General features: G+C 43.6%; 1 protein-coding gene and 1 non-coding gene across 4 annotated transcripts in view; one reads left to right on the top strand and one right to left on the bottom strand.

The window, feature by feature from the left end:
* Positions 1-17,419, bottom strand: part of GABPB2 (GA binding protein transcription factor subunit beta 2) — a 36,184-nt gene that overhangs the window by 15,656 nt on the left and 3,109 nt on the right. For 2 of the 3 annotated variants that reach the window (XM_062192215.1, XM_062192213.1), the window contains exons 2-5: positions 11,462-11,601; positions 9,775-9,942; positions 9,054-9,248; positions 5,027-5,177 (exon numbers count right to left, since the gene is read on the bottom strand). In XM_062192215.1, the coding sequence (XP_062048199.1) occupies positions 5,027-5,177; positions 9,054-9,248; positions 9,775-9,942; positions 11,462-11,569 (622 nt within the window). In that variant the 5' untranslated portion in view covers positions 11,570-11,601. The remainder of the gene's footprint in view (positions 1-5,026; positions 5,178-9,053; positions 9,249-9,774; positions 9,943-11,461; positions 11,602-17,419) is intronic. The other variant, XM_062192214.1, reaches the window with a different exon arrangement.
* LOC133761357 (small nucleolar RNA U13) lies at positions 11,255-11,357 on the top strand. Its single transcript, XR_009866155.1, has one exon. It is a non-coding gene; the product is annotated as a small nucleolar RNA U13 (small nucleolar RNA).

Genomic DNA, 17,419 nt, shown 5'->3' with positions numbered 1-17,419 from the left:
AAACTGGTGCATATATGGGATACCGCTGGTGCTGTAGGTAGTAGCTTTACTGACTGTGCCACAGCACCGGCCCCATAAATACAAATTTTAAAAAAGAATGCTAACTGCTTCCTTCTCAGTATTAGATCCAACATAAAGTAAAGTAAAATATATGTGGATGCTGTTTTTGGAAAGGAAAGGCTTTATCAATGATGATTCTTGGGGCCCTCATTGTGGCACAGTGGGTTAAGCTGCCACTTAAGGTGTGGCTCAGTCCTGGCCATTGCAGCCATCAGGGGAGTGAACTAGCAGATGAAAGGTTTCTCTCTCTCCCTCCCTCTGTGATTCTGCCTTTCAAATAAATAAATCTTTTAAAAGAAATGATAATTTCAGAATGTGACTTATAAACTCTTCAGAGGATTTAGTAGGATGAGCCATGGTAGAAGAGACAATCTCAGTTAGTGAAAACCAGACCCTGAAAGACAAAGTAACTCACACTAGGTCATGCAGCGTGTGTCAGATCCCAGATTAGAGCCTGATTCATCTTCTGTTTTGTTTTTATTTTCTTATTTTTTGTCTTTTTCTTTTGCCCTCCCCCACCTTTTGTCATCTGATTCTAAAGAAAATGCTTTTTTATGAACCAATGCAAAGATATCTGACTTCAGAATAATCTTATGATTGTGCAGAAATAGGAAATTCATCTTCATAACTTTGTTTTGCCTGATTAAGGTTTAAATTCATATGCTTTCCTAAGTCCCTGCAGTTTAATGACGGCATTGGTGATGACTGATAATCTTGTACTACAAAGAGAAAATTTGAAAGTATACTTTGTAATCTGGATTTTTATACTAAAAATATCCATTAAGATGATAAATATCAGGATGTTTTCTGTTAGTTCTCAAAAATATTATTGGATGATGGGGAACAAGAAGCCCACTCACTATTCCAGAAAAGAAAATCCTTTAACCCAACTAAATAATACACAATTTGAATTTGTCTTACAGCTTTTCTCCTTTCTTTTATTTGCACTGAATAGGTAATTGGGCTAGGCCTTAATCCACTGAGCCACAATGCTGGTCGCAAGAATCATCATTGATAAAGCTTTTTCCTTTCCAAAAACAACAGCATCCATACACATTTTACTTTACTTGATGTTGGATATTAAAAAAAAAAAAAAAAGATTTCTTTTTTATGTATTTGAAAGGCAGAGCTACAGAGGGAGGAGAGACAGAGAGAGATCTTTCATACACTGGTTCACATCCCAAATGACTGCAACGGCCAGGGCTAGGCCAGGCTGAAGCCAGGAACACAGAGCTTCTTCTGGGTTTTCCATATGGGTGGGGTGGCTCAAATATTTGGGCCATCTTCCACTGCTTTTCCAGACACATTAACAAGGAGCTAGATCAGAAGTGGAGCAGCTGGAACTCAAACCAGCACCCATATGGGATGCTGGCACTGCAGGTAGAGGCTTAACTCACTACACCACAATACTGACCCCCTTGATGTTGGATCTTATACAGAGAAGGAAGCACTTAGCATTCTTTTCTTTTAAAATTTGTATTTATTATTTTAGTTAAAAGGTAGATTGGTAGGCCAGTTAGCTTAAGGAGGTTCTACAGATGGAATTGGTTCATGAGTAAGATAACATGGGGAGTGAGTTCTAAAGTGGGATGATTTAGCAATTTTAGTTTGTGGTTGTCAATAGGAAAGGCAGATTCACAGGGCTCCCAAAAGCTACATGACAAACATGATATTGGCCCATGGAAACCAAGGCAAAGAATCTCAATCCTGAATGTGTTCAACTTTGCTTATCATTCCAGATAAGGTCTAGAGAATTTTCAAAGTCATATTAAAAATCAACTCTAACTACTTTCTCATGTTTGTGAACATATAACTTTATTGACTTCCAAAGGCTTTGGGGTTATAAAAACACTTGCTTTAACCTGTGTGACCTTATATACTTCAAATCCAAAAGGTTGTAAATGTTCTGATTATATGTGTGTGTGTTAAGATGTTTATTTTCATCTGCTTGAAAGACTGAACAACAGAGAAACAGAGAGGCAGAGACAAAGATTTTTCCATCCTCTGGACCAGGACAAAGACAGGAACGAACCCAAAACTACATCTGGGTCTCCCACGTGGATGGCCGAGCCCCCAAGTACCTGAACCATCGTTTACTGCCTCCCAGAATGCATTAGCAGGAAGCTGGCTCAGAAGCAGAGCAGCTAGGATTCAAACTGGCATTCCAATATGGGATGAGGGTGTCTCAAGTGGTGGCTTAACCCATGGTGCCACAACACCCATCCCTAAGCTAATTAAAAAAACAAAAACAAAAAAAAAAAACAAACATTTATTTATTTGAAAGGCAGAAATACAGAGAAAGGGGGGAGAGAAATCTTCATTTACTGGTTCACTCCCTAAATAGCTGCAACAGCCGGGGCTGGGCCAGGCTGAAGCCAGAAGCCTCTTCCGGGTCTCTCATGTGAGTGCAGGATTACTGCTTTATCAGGGAGCTGGACTGGAAGTGGAGCAGCCAGGACTTGAACCAGCACCCATACGGCATGCTGGCGCTGCAGGCAGAGGCTTACCTTTCAATACCACAGTGCCAGCCCCTAAGTTAAAAATTTTTATTATTGGCCGGCGCCGCGGCTCACTAGGCTAATCCTCCGCCTTGCGGCGCCGGCACACCGGGTTCTAGTCCCGGTCGGGGCACCGATCCTGTCCCGGTTGCCCCTCTTCCAGGCCAGCTCTCTGCTGTGGCCAGGGAGTGCAGTGGAGGATAGCCCAAGTGCTTGGGCCCTGCACCCCATGGGAGACCAGGATAAGCACCTGGCTCCTGCCATCGGATCAGCGCGGTGCGCCGGCCGCAGCGCGCTACAGCGGCGGCCATTGGAGGGTGAACCAACGGCAAAAGGAAGACCTTTCTCTCTGTCTCTCTCTCTCACTGTCCACTCTGCCTGTCAAAAAAAAAAAAAAATTTTTTTTATTATTTATTTATTTTTTGACAGGCAGAGTAGAGTGGATAGTGAGAGACAAAGGTCTTCCTTTGCCGTTGGTTCACCCTCCAATGGCCGCCGCGGCCAGCGTGCTGCGGCCGGCGCACCATGCTGATCCAATGGCAGGAGCCAGGTGCTTCTCCTGGTCTCCCATGGGGTGCAGGGCCCAAGCACTTGGGCTATCCTCCACTGCACTCCCTAGCCACAACAGAGAGCTGGCCTGGAAGAGGGGCAACCGGGACAGAATCCGGCACCCCAACCGGGACTAGAACCTGGTGTGCCGCAAGGCAGAGGATTAGTCTAGTGAGCCGCGGCGCCGGCCTAAATTTTTTTTTTTTTAAAGACAAAGTTACAGAGAGAGGTAGAGACACGGACAGAAAGATTTTCCATCTGCTGGCTCACTCCCCAAATGCCTACAACAGCCAGAGCTGCGCTGATCCAAAGTCAGGAGCCAGGAGCTTCTTCCGGGTCTCCCAAGTGGGTGCAGGGGCCCAGGGACTTGAGCCATCCTCTGTTGCTTTCCCAGGCGTATTAGCAGGGATTGGAAGTGGAAAAACTGGAACTCAAACCGGCACCCATATGGGATACCAGCGCTGCAGGCCGGGGCCTTAACCCTCTGCACCACAGTGTGGGCCTCAAGCTAAATTTTTTTAACTGGTCAGCTGAAAGCAAATGATTTTAAATGACTTTCAATAGGCTATAAAATGAAAGTCACTACTGCCCCCTTGTGGACATAACAAGGTCAGCCTTCATTGAGAAATTTCATTTTCACTTAATAGCTATTATTGAAATCTCTCTATAAAACAGACTGAAATACAAAATCTCAATCTCAAAACAACCTCATAAAATAAGCATTTCTTTTAAAAAAGACATTTATTATTTGAAAGGCGGAATTATGAGGAAGAGACAGAGGGGAAGATAGAGACAAAGAGAGTGTGCTTCCATCCACTGGTTCACTCCTCAAATGGCTGCAAATGCTCGGACTGGACCAGGCCAAACCCAGGAGCCTAGAACTCCATACAAACCTCCCACATGGGTGGCAAGGGCCCAAATAACTAGACCATCTTCCACTGTCTTACCTGGTGCATTAGCAGGGAGCTGGCTGGAAAGTGGAGCAGCCAGGACTCAGACTGGCATAGGGGATGCCAGCGTTGCAGGTAGCAGCTTAATATGCTACACTACACGCTGGCCCTAAGTAGGCATTATTATATCCCACAGACAATCAGACAAAGGTTAAAGAAATAGTTTTCCCAAGGTCAAGCAGCTGTTAGTCAATAAACAGTATCCGAGGGCCAGTGTTGTGACACAGGTTAAGCCACTGCTTGCAATGCCAGCATCCATATGGGAGTGCTGGTGCAAGGCCTGGCTGCTCCACTTCCAATCCAGCTCTCTGCTAATGTGCCTTCGAAAGCAACAGATGATGGCTCAAGTTCCTGGACCCCTGCACCTGCATGGGAAGACACGGAAGAAGCTCCTGGCTTCGGATTGGCACAGCTCTGGATGTTGTAGCCATCTGGGGAGTGAACCAGCGATGGACGACCTCTCTCTGCCTCTCCTTCTCTCTCTGTGTAACTCTTTCAAATAAATAAATCTTAAAAAAAAAAAAAAAAAAAAAAAAAAAAACTCAAAAGTAAACTTGCTATAGATTTATTGAATTTTGAACCCCACCTGCAATTGCCTTGGTAGGGCTAGACCAAATGACTTCACAGGCTTTATCCGTCCTGTGGGCTGGATGTTCTCCACCCCTGCTTTAGATTATGAATACCACACTGAGATAATCCTATATTTTAATTTTAGGGTCAAGAATAACCCTTTAACAGAATAATCTAAAGAATATTTTAACAACCTATTCACTTATAACAAAGTATTCACTTAAAATCTTCTCCCTGCCCCCAAATAAATGGCTTGGTTTTAAAATCCTGCAAATCTTCTGTTTGGGGACTACTTTAATACAAGAGAAGGTATGAGAGTATCTTTGCATCCCTAGGAAAACCTGGGGGTCTGTTCATTATTAAAAGTGGAAATCAAATGTCATGTTATTGGAACATTACCTGAGGTGGTTTTGGTGTTGTCTGAAGAAACAAGGCTAGCAAGATTAACAACCTCCCCTGATGTGAAGATGAACGGAGCAGCCATAGCCACAGGGTTAGTCACAGGGTTGCCTCTCTCAGGATTAGCATTCACCTGATTCTGCATTGCTTCCTACCAAACAAGGCAGGATATTTCAGTCAGAACACTTATTAGACTTAGTTATACAGTTACTGAACAGCATTAACCTTGCTCTCCCCATGCTCTATCAAGCAGAACTAGTTCCGGCACACAATGTCCCAGGGAGCTCAGTGCCCTCATTAAGATGACTACTGTTGTTGTTGTTTTTTCCCCGACCAGGAAAATAGAGAGGTTAGGTTGCTTTCCCAATCTTGTTCCTACTTGAGAAGACCAAAAGTAAACTACTTGCAAAAGCTGCTAGCAATTCACTTAAACTATCCAAATTTTTTTTTTTTTTTTTTATAATTTGAAAATAAGGTAATTGACCTCAGTAGTCTTAAAAAGTAACCTCCAACACTAACACACTATGGTCTCCAATCCGCAAGTCAGTGTGCTGGCAGATCCCTGCAGAGAACCCACAGAGAACACGGTTCTCTAGAGTTTTATTCAACTATCTGTTCCATGAAGAAATTCCTAAGAGAATATATAACAAGCAAATAAATGAATGCCAGATTTTAAAGTCTAGTTCCACATGCTGCATTTTTTCTCAATTTTGGTGAAAAGATGCTTATCTTACTTTCAGAAGCAGTTTTCTACAAACATGATCACTACTTTAAAAGTCCATTTGTGAAAGGACTCTAAACAAGGAACTGAAAGCTGAGGAGGATAACCAGTCTATAGACAAGTGAATGTCAGGAAAAATAAATAAAAAACTAAAAATGCAGCAGAAATGGTTATCTTTCATATATATGATTATCCCTTGATGAATAATTCCCATTGAAACAGATTATCCAGTCTCTGGATACTGTTAAATTCCTTCTTGAATCTGCCCCTTCTATCTTCCACTATCACTTCCTTGTGTCAGGCGCTCATTGGCTCTTGCCTGGCTTAACGAAAGTAAAATATGCTTACACGGCACTAAGTATCTTCCTCCCTAATCTCTATGCCTCACCATAAACAATCATCATTTTTAAACAAATCTAACCTTAGCCTACTATTTAAAAGCTTTTGTTGGATCCCCACTGCCCACATAATAATTCACTTCTTTGTGTGCCCCCTTAACAACCCTATTCAGAACTCATCCTTAGCATCTGCCATCCCCAAACTCCGTTTCCTTCACCTATTCTCTAGTAACACAACTTACTATTTCACACTCCTCGTTTTTGTTTTTGTTTGACAGGCAGAGTGGACAGTGAGAGAGAAAGAGAGAGAGAGAAAGGTCTTCCTTTTTGCTGTTGGTTCACCCTCCAATGGCCGCTGCAGCCGGTGCACCGCACTGATCCAAAGGCAGGAGCCAGGTGCTTCTCCTGGTCTCCCATGGGGTGCAGGACCCAAGCACTTGGGCCATCCTCCACTGCCTTCCCGGGCCACAGCAGAGAGCTGGCCTGGAAGAGGGGCAACCGGGACAGAATCCGGCGCCCCGACCGAGACTAGAACCCAGTGTACCGGTGCCGCGGCTCAATAGGCTAATCCTCCGCCTTGCGGCGCCGGCCACTCCTCGTTCTTTCACATCAATCCTTGATAAGCTTTTTCTAGCCTAAGAATGTAATTTTCTCATTTCTCCTTCAAAACTTAGTTCAAACTTTATACATACTTTAATCTTTACTAATGTATCATTAAAAAAAAGATTTATTTATTTATTCAAAAGGCAGAGTGGGAAAGGGAGGGAGAGCTCTTCAACACCAGTTCACTCCCCAAATGCCTGCAATAGCTGGGGCTGGATCAAGCGGAAACCAGGAACCAAGAACCCCACCTTGTTCTCACACAAGGGTGGCAGGGACTCAGGCACTTTGGCCATCATCCCCTGCTTTCCCAGGTGCATTAGCAGAAGCTCAATTAGAAGCAGAGCAGCTGGGACTCAAACTGGCACTGATATGGGAGGCTGATATCGCAAGCCATGGCTTAGCCTGATGTGCCGTAATACTGAACCCTTAAAAACCATTAATTCTCTATCCCCCATACCCCTGTAATACTTGCTAAATTTACCACCTGGTATTGTAATGCCTTATTTCTTATCTTTACTTTAATAATGCTATGAACACTCCCCAGGCTGGGCTATGTCCCATCAATCTTTGTATCTTCCATCCTATTGTTCCCTAATATACAAGTGCCAGCTTAAGAAATTAATGGGTAAGGGGCTGGTGGTATAGTACAGTGGGTTAAGCTGCTGCTTACAATGCCAGCATCCCATACTGGAGTGCCAATGCCAATCTCAGCTGCTCTGCTTCAATCCAGTTTCTTGCTAATGTATCTGGAAAGTCAGAAGTTAGGCCAAGTACTTGCCACCATTTGGGAGACTTCACTGGAGTTCCTAGCTGTTGCTTTCAGCCTGACCCTGGCTGTTGTGGCCATTTGGGGAATGAACCAGTGGATGGAAGATCTCTCTCTCTTTCTCTCCATATGTATATAAAAAATGGCATCCATATATCTTTAAAAAAAGGAAATGGGCCGGTGTTATGGCATAGCGGGTTAACACCCTGGCCTGAAGCACCAGCATCCCATATGGGCACTGGTTCGAGCCCTGGCTGCTCCACTTCCGATCCAGCTCTCTGCTATGGCCTGGGATAGCAGCAGAAGATGGTCCAAGTCCTTGGGCCCCTGCACCTGCATGGGAGACCCGGAAGAAGCTCCCAGCTCCTGGCTTCAGATTAGCACAGTTCCAGCTGTTGCGGCTAATTGGGGAGTGAACCATTGGATGGAAGACCTCTCTTTCTCTCTCTGCCTCTCCTCTCTCTTTGTAACTATGACTTTCAAGTAAAATAAATAAATCTTTAAAAAAAAAGAAATGAATGAATGAAATCATTACAGCTAATTTTTGAGATGACTTCCATATCACTGTCTTACATCAGTTGATATACATTCAGAAAACATAAGATGCTTCTGAATATTGCCTCAAGTCAAGTTTAATTAGAAACAGAAATTTGCATGGAGGAAAAAAATTCTAAAGCCAAATGATATTTTTGTACTGGCCATAACATTATTCTTTACCCATCATGAGTAATTCAGAGCTTTATAGAATGGTATCCTTTTTTTTAAAAAAGATACTAATGAGACTGAGTCACAAGATTCAGACACTTTAGAAATCCTACTTTGGGCCGGCGCCATGGCTTAACAAGCTAATCCTCCGCCTTGCGGCGCTGGCACACCGGGTTCTAGTCCCGGTTGGGGCGCCGGATTCTGTCCCAGTTGCCCCTCTTCCAGGCCAGCTCTCTGCTGTGGCCCGGGAAGGCAGTGGAGGATGGTCCAAGTCCTTGGGCCCTGCACCCGCATGGGAGACCAGGAGAAGCACCTGGCTCCTGGCTTTGGATCAGCGCGATGAGCCGGCCGCAGCGGCCATTGGAGGGTGAACCAACGGCAAAAAGGAAGACCTTTCTCTCTGTCTCTCTCTCTCTCACTATCCACTCTGTCAAAAAAACAAAAATCCTACTTTGAAGGGGTTGGTGCTGTGGCAACCACCTCCTGCAGTGCTGGCATCTCATATGGGTGCCAGTTTGAGACCTGGCTGCTCTACTTCCAATCCAGCTCTCTGCTATGGCCTGGGAAAGCAATAGAAGACAGCCCAAGTCCTTGGGCCCCTGTACCCACTGGGTGACCCAGAAGAAGCTCATAGCTTCTGGCTCCTGGCTTCAGATCAGCTCAGCTCTGGCCACTGCGACCATTTGGGGAGTGAATCAGCAGATAGAAGACCTCTCTCTCTCTCTCTCTGCCTCTCTGTAACTCTGCCTTTCAAATAAATAAATAAATCTTTAAAAGAAAGAAAAAAGAAATACTACTTTGATAAGATAAGGAAAATTCAGTTTTGATTCAATATCTACAAAAATCCTTAGTTTCAATTCAAGTATATTCTGGGGAGCATAAAAAGAATTATACCTGGAGGATGACCAAAATCTCAGCATTGTTATTCTCTAATGCTATGTCAAAGGCAGATTTATCAAATTTGCTGGAAGCATGGACATCTGCTCCGTACTTGACGAGTAACTGCACAACATCTCGGTGGTGGTGCTCTGTGGCCCAGTGCAAAGCTGTCATCTTCAGCATGTCCTTGGCATTCACATCTGCACCATTCTGCCAAAGAAAAGCAATGTTTCAACAGAACTCTGGTTAGCGTGGCACAGGTGCAAGATCCCATCACCAAAACAGAGGATTTCCTTAAAGATCACACATACTTAAATTCAGACCACATATGAGAAATATCAAAAGGAAAAAACTTCTAAATTCTCCTGAATGCTGACAGACTAATACTCTCAATGAGAAGGTCTTCTAAGGACATCACTGGGAAATTATAACAGATGGGAGAGGAAGGAGGAAAGAATAGACTTTTGTTGCATTTGTTAACAGACAGTTGAGTGCCTGAAAAATACAAGCATAAGTGCAGAGAACACCTGTAGAAAAAGAATGAAGAAAAATCAATGTCCACTGAACTTTAAAAAAAGAAAACAAACTCCTCATAGCCATGTAGATCTCTTAAGAGAGATACAACTCAATGTTATAAACTGTCTTCAACTACATCCTACCCGACCAATTTTCCTTCCATCCATTTAAGAAAGAAAACAGGGAGATGGGTGTTTCTCTGCTGCTATCCTTGTTTTACCCTAACAAGCAGTTCCACGATGTGTGCATGTCCATCAGCTGCAGCCATGTGCAAGGGGGTCCTGTCCACTTTGGTCCGTGCGTCCCTGCTTACGCCTGCTCGAAGGAGCACTTCTGCTGTGGAATAATGACCATACTGGGCTGCGAGGTGGAGGGGTGATGTTCCAAGCTGTGGGAGAATAACACTCATTGAATAGCTGCAGTGTACATAGTCCTAGATCATTCTCAGAGAGACACAGGTGGACAAGACGTGAATTCTGTGGCTCCTGTTCCTGGAGAGAGAATCTAGTTAGGCAAACAGGACTGAAGAAATGTTTTACTTTAAAAATTAATATATCAATAAACAACAGAAAAAAAACCCACCAATCAAATAATTGCAAAGTATAATGGCTTTAAGTCAGGTAGATTTATAGGTAAGATTCCCTAAAATATATGATTTAAGTAAGGCTTAGAAGGTGGTTAAAAAAGGGAAGGAGGGGCACAAAAAGAATATGCTGAGTCAGGGAAAGAGAAGGGGTAGACAGGTTCAAAACAATTCTTAAGGGAAGGACAAAGGTACAAATTTGACTGCTTGGAACAGAAGTTTGTTGCTACACTAAAGCAGAGCAAAAACATCTATGAGATGAGGAAGCAACAAATATTTAACAGTGGCCTGTCAACAGGAGTAAGCACATCTGTGTCATCATCTCGAGCTAAATTTCACAAGAATTATTTAGCAGCACTCACCTGGCCAGGGAGCTATTCCTTTCTTTGTGTCATGTTCTTTTTTAAAAAACAAAAAAACAACTGTTCATTCTTTTCTTTTCATATTCTCATCCTCTCTGTCTGACTGGATTTAATTTACATTGCTCTTCCCAAGTATATTTATAGAATGCTAATCTTATGGGTTTCCTTTTCTCCCTTTTTGCAGAGTGCTAAGAACTGGTTGGCCTTTGAAGTTATGAATTAATCACACCAGAACAGAACTCACTCGCTGATCAAAACTGTTAAAATGAGGCAATGCTTCCAAGACCTGTGAATGCTTAGAAAGCCACATGACAACTTGAACCTAGAATTTCTGAAGTTTTCTGGTCTCCTAGTGGTTGTCTAGGCTCATTAAATGGCATCTTCCTCTTTACTGCTTTTTAAGAGTGGTAAAGGAAACAAAAAGCAGACACAACTATTCTTTATTCACCAGGACATATTAGAGAAAAGAAACAAGGAGCTTATTAGTTTAGAAATGCACTCTTCCTTTACTGATTCTGCTTAATTTCTAGATAATTACAGAAGCCTATAGCCCAAGTAGACTCCAGAGAGAATTAAACCTTTAGAAAATACGCTAAAAAACATTATAGAAATATATAATACTTTACAATTACCACTACTGATCCACAGGAGACTCTTTCAATTTGGAAACTAAAAGAAAAAGAAAGCCACTTATTCAGATGAGACCAATAAAACTTTGAAAGGGGCAATAAGGTAGAAAGGAATGAAGAAAAAAGATTCTTTTGTGTTTCATAAGCCCATGACTGGGTTTTCATGCCAGTGTATGAAATGTGCCTCCCTCGAACTTTGTAACTTTGTTGGCACATTACCCAACTGACATGGGGGGAAGAAAGGAAAATCAATAAAATCGTTTAATCATTAAGAAAAAGATTGGTAAAGGCACATTATCTTAAATAATTCAGAGATCTTTCTGCTAAGCTTACCCAGTCTGTGGTGAATGGGGCACCATTTGCCATTAATGTTCTCACTTCATCATCTTGCCCTTTTCTTGCTGCTTCCAGCAACCTCTTCCCCAAGTCCACCAAAGACATCTTTATGCATAGGAAAAAAGGTTCTCAGATAGCTGTAACTCAAACACAAGGGAAGCTGCCTGTAAAATATGTTTAGATTTTTTGTACTTGAACATATAATACAGCTGGAGTTGACTATTTGGTAGGTCACTTCCTTTCTACTTCATCTGACACAATCAGATATTTGGGAAAGTTTCCCCTAAAGGACAGTTCTTTCACTTTCAACTTCCAGAAAATTATTTTGGAAATATGTGCAACATACTATCACCTTTCCAGTTTAGGGAATTGATAAAATAAATTCCATCCCCTTGAAAAGACCCGGAGAAGACTATTTCGTTAAGGAACATGGTAAAAAGTAATAAAACACGCACCCTGCCCTTACAAACAACGAACTACTCTTTTTGGAGGTTTGCAAGTTCCTAGGTGGCAGAATGAAACAAGACAAATCAAGATTTCTAAATCTAAATCCATCTGTTAATTTTTTTCTTCTGACCATAGGCTGGTGCCATGGTGTAGTAGGCTAAGCCAACACCTGCAGCACCAACATCCCATATGAGCGCTGGTTGTGTCTCAGCTACTCCTCCTCCAATCCAGCTCTCTGCTATGGCCTGGGAAAGCAGTGGAAGATGGCCCAAGTGCTTGGGCCTCTGTACCCACATGGCAGACCCAGAATAAGCTCCTGGCTCCTGGCTTCCGATCAGCCCAGCTCAGGCTATTGCTGTTTGAAGGAATGAACCAGTGAATGGAAGACCTTTCTCTCTTTCTCTCGCTCTCTTTCTGCAACTCTGCCTCTCAAATAAATAAATAAAACCTAAAAAAAAAAAAAAAAACCTTCTGACCACAGTGTAAATATAAATGATGTTAAAACTTTAAGGAGAGCAAGCTCTTACTGGTTAAAACTAATCTGCTGAAGTCAGCAGAATAAAAAGTGTGCTTCACAGGACATGCATTGTGCAGCAATGGGCTAAGCTGCTGCTTGCAACACCTGCATCTCACATTGGAGTGCCCACCTGGATGGAGTTCCCAGCTCCTGGCCTCAGCCTGCCCTAGCCCTGGATGTTTTAACCATTAGGGAATGAACCAGCAGACAGAAGATCTCTTTTTCTCTTTCAAATAAATCTTTAAAACAAACAAACAAAAACCAGTGTACAGGGCCAGCATCATGGCCCAGTGGGTTAAGCTGTAGTTTGCAATATTGGCATCCCATATTGAAGTCGAGTGTAAGTCCTGGCTGCTCCACTTCCAATCCAGTCTCCTGCTAATGCACGTGAGAAAGCAGCAGAGGATACCCAAGTACTTGGATCCCTACAATGCATGTCAGAGACTAGGATGGAGTTCCAGGTTCCTGGCTTCAGCCTGGCTGTTGTCCTCATTTGGGGAGTAAACTAGCAGATGGAATATCTCTTTCTATTACACTTCCTTTCAAATCAATCTATCCATCCTTAAAAAAAAAAAAAGGTGTGTGGCCGGTGCCGTGGTTTAACAAGCTAATCCTCCGGCTTGCGGCACCGGCACACCGGGTTCTAGTCCCGGTTGGGGCGCCGGATTCTGTCCCGGTTGCCTCTCTTCCAGGCCAGCTCTCTGCTATGGCCCGGGAAGGCAGTGGAGGATGGCCCAAGTCCTTGGGCCCTGCACCCGCATGGGAGACTGGGAGAAGCGCCTGGCTTCTGGCTTCGGATCAGCACGATGTGCCAGCCGCAGCGGCCATTGGAGGGTGAACCAACGGCAAAAAGGAAGACCTTTCTCTCTGTCTCTCTCTCACTATCCACTCTGCCTGTCAAAAAAAAAAAAAAAAAAAGTGTGGTTCATGGATCCCTGGTAGCCCCTCACACCCTTTCAGGGATCCATGAGGTTAAAACTATTTTTGCTGTAATATTAAGATATTATGCTTTTTTAAAAAAAATCATGTCAGTGTTTGCACTGAAGGCACAAATAGAACAGTGGCTGTAACTGTGGTACCTTTGGACAAATCAAACAGTACTAATAGATTTTTTTTTTTAAAGATTTTATTCAACAGGTAGAGTTACAGACAGTGAAAGAGAGACAGAGAGAAAGGTCTTCCTTCCGTTGGTTCACCCCCCAAATGGCCGCCACGGCCGGCACTGCACCGATCCGAAGCCAGGAGCCAGGGGCTTCCTACTGGTCTCCCATGCGGGTGCAGGGCCCAAGTACTTGGGCCATCCTCCACTGCCCTCCCAGACCACAGTAGAGAGCTGGACTGGAAGAGGAGCAACCAGGACTAGAACCCAGTGCCCATATGGGATGCGGGCACTGCAGTGGGAGGATAAACCAACTGAGCCACAGCACCAGCCCACAGTACTAATGGATATTGCCCGAGTATTCTTCATTGTCAAGTACTCTCACGGAACAAAAAGCCAATTCTATTAAGAATGTCCTTGGGGCCAGCGCTGTGGTATACCTCATAAAGCCACCACCTGCAGTGCAGGCATCCCATATGAGCGCTGGTTCAAGTCTCAGCTGCCCCACTTCCGATCCAGCTCTCTGCTATGGCCTGGGAAACCAGTAGAAGATGGCCCAAGTCCTTGAGCCCCTGTACCCATGTGGGAAGACCTGGAGGAAGCTCCTGGCTCCTGGCTTCGGATCGGCACAGCTCCGGCCATTACAGCCAACTGGGAGTGAACCAGGGGATCGAAGACCTCTCTCTCTGCCTATCCTTCTCTCTCTGTGTAACTCTGACTTCCAAATAAAATAAATAAATCTTTTTTTTTTTTTTTTTTTGACAGGCAGAGTGGACAGTGAGAGAGAGACAGAGAGAAAGGTCTTCCTTTACCGTTGGCTCACCCTCCAATGGTCGCTGCGGCCGACCCGCTGCGGCCAGCACACGCGCTGATCCGATGGCAGGAGCCAGGTGCTTCTCCTGGTCTCCCATGCGGGTGCAGGGCCCAAGCACTTGGGCCATCCTCCACTGCACTCCCGGGCCATAGCAGAGAGCTGGCCTGGAACAGGGGCAACTGGGACAGAATCCGACGCCCCAACCGGGACTAGAACTCGGTGTGCCGGCACCGCAAGGTGGAGGATTAGCCTATTGAGCCACGGCGCCGGCCAAAATAAATAAATCTTTTTTAAAAAAATGCCCTTTTGATGAAGCAGTAAAAATTATGTTATTAAATCTCAACACCTGAATACAAGTGTTTAAATGAGGGTCTTGAAAAAGTTCATAGAAATGTAATTAAAAGATGTTTATTTTGGCCGGCGCCGTGGCTTAACAGGCTAATCCTCCGCCTTGCGGCGCCGGCACACTGGGTTCTAGTCCCGGTTGGGGCGCCGGATTCTATCCTGGTTGCCCCTCTTCCAGGCCAGATGTCTGCTATGGCCCGGGAAGGCAGTGGAGGATGGCCCAAGTGCTTGGGCCCTGCACCCGCATGGGAGACCAGGAGAAGCACCTGGCTCCTGGCTTCGGATCAGCGAGATGCGCCGGCCGCAGTGGCCATTGAAGGGTGAACCAACGGCAAAAAAAAAGGAAGACCTTTCTCTCTGTCTCTCTCTCTCACTATAAACTCTGCCTGTCAAAAAAAGAAAAAAGAAAAAAAGAAAAGAAAATCCTTCTTCCAGGATTTTATTAAAAAAAAAAAAAAGTTTATTTTGTTTTGAAAAATTTAAATGCAAGCATACATAAAGTCTTCAAAAAGTTCATGGAAAATTTATATTATGAATATTCTATGCATGGATTTCTTAAAAAAAAAAGATTTATTTATTTATTTGAAAGGCAGAGTTACATAGAGGTAGAGGCAGAGAAAGAGAGAGAGAGAGAGAGAGAGATATCTTCCATCTGCTGGTTCACTTCCCCTCTGGGATTTCAAACATTTTGCACAAGGAGCTGGCCCTGTGGCATAATAAGTTAAGCCTTTGCCTGCAATGCCAACATTTCATATGGGTGCTGGTTCCAGTCCTGGCTGCTCCAGTTCTGATCCAGCTTCCTGCTAATGGCCTGGGCAAGCAGCAGAAGATAGCACAAGTGCTGGACCCTTGCATCCTAATAAGTAAATCTTAGGAAAAAAAAAAAAACTGAAGTGAAAATAGGCCAATGGGTTTTAAGATGAAAGAGTACAAAAGTTCATTGATAAGGTTTAAGATTTCTCACTACAAGTAACTTTTAAGAAATTACCACTTGGCCGGCGCCGTGGCTTAACAGGCTAATCCTCTACCTTGTGGCGCCGGCACACTGGGTTCTAGTCCCGGTTGGGGCGCCGGATTCTATCCCGGTTGCCCCTCTTCCAGGCCAGCTCTCTGCTATGGCCCGGGAAGGCAGTGGAGGATGGCCCAGGTCCTTGGGCCCTGCACCCGCATGGGAGACCAGGAGAAGCACCTGGCTCCTGGCTTCGGATCAGCGAGATGCGCCGGCCGCAGTGGCCATTGGAGGGTGAACCAACTGCAAAAAAAAAAGGAAGACCTTTCTCTCTCTCTCTCTCTCTCACTATCCACTCTGCCTGTCCAAAAAAAAAAAAAAAAAAAAAAAAAAAAGAAATTACCACTTGTCAACGTTTTGTGTAGCACCAAAGTTTTTCCACAATGATCAGAAAAGCTGTTAAAATACTCCTCTCTTCCCCAAGTACATCTTACAACGGATTGAATACAGAAGCTGGTGTGAGAACGCAGCTATCTTGTATTAAGACAGAATTTAAAAAGACTTACAAAAATAAAAACAATGCCATTCCTCTATGTTTTCTGACTTGCTAGTTTTTTTTCAACATAAAAGTGTGTTATATAATAGATCTGTTATTATGAAGTTAAAGAACATTTAAAAAAAATAGTGTTGAGAATAATAAGCATCAACAGATGTAGGGTATTAAGTGTCTTCAGTAATTTTTATGAACATAAATAGATCCTGAAACCAGAAAATTTGAGAATCACTGGATTAGGCAAATCATTCAGCCATTATGAGATTTAATTTTCCAGTCTATATCATATATGTCATAGTCTATATATTTGACATGTATATTATCACACAGCTTTTTGCTCAAACCACCAGAGGAGTTTGTTCAAAATGACTATCCTTGAGGCCTGGGTTATGATCTCTGAATGACTGTGTCCAGGAGCAGAACAGGAACTCTGAACAACGTGAACTTCCATAACCCGCTCCAGATGTCAGTTTTTATTACTCACGAAAATGGCAGTGAAAAAACTGCAGGAAATCCACCACCTGCAGTATTTGCATCCCATAGGGGTGCTGGTTTGTGCCCTGGCTGCTCCACTTCCAATCCAGCTCTCTGCTATGGCCTGGGAAAGCAGTAGAAGATGGCCCAAGTACTTGGGCCCTTGCACCTGTGTGGGAGACCTGGAAGAGGCTCCTGGCTCCTGCCTTCAGATCAGCACAGCTCCAGCCACTGTGGCTAGTTTACGAGTGAACCAGCGGATGGAAGACACCTCCCTCCCTCCCTCCCTCCCTCCCTCTCTGCCTTCAAATAAATAAATAAATAAATCTTTAAAAAAAGTATTCCCCACTTTCATTTAAAAATTTTTTTTAATTAAAAATATTTTTTTAAAAGTCTATCACTAGCCTTTAACACCTGATATCTGATACCAAGAGAAACAATGTGCTACTTGAGGATGTTAGGAAATGATGATTCAAAGCAGGATTAATCTATCCTAATAATGAAATTTCAGTTCTCTTCCCTACCACAAAAAAATACTTCATTGAAGGTAAGTCGACTTTTATCCACTGTAACTGGTGTCTTCAGAGCCGGGACTCTTGCGAAATATTGTTCATCACTTTTTTTTCTACCATACTCTGCCTTCATGTGTACATTTCTCACTTTTCCTTCATCATTTTTGAGTCATGTATCAATACTAGTAAATGGAAATCACCCAAAATGTCATCTGATTCTTCTCCTTTTAAATTATTTCTTATTT

Source organism: Lepus europaeus, chromosome 5 (genome assembly GCF_033115175.1).
Source record: "Lepus europaeus isolate LE1 chromosome 5, mLepTim1.pri, whole genome shotgun sequence".
Classification (NCBI taxonomy): Eukaryota; Metazoa; Chordata; class Mammalia; order Lagomorpha; family Leporidae; genus Lepus; species Lepus europaeus.
This window is presented reverse-complemented; position numbering and strand designations above follow the sequence as displayed.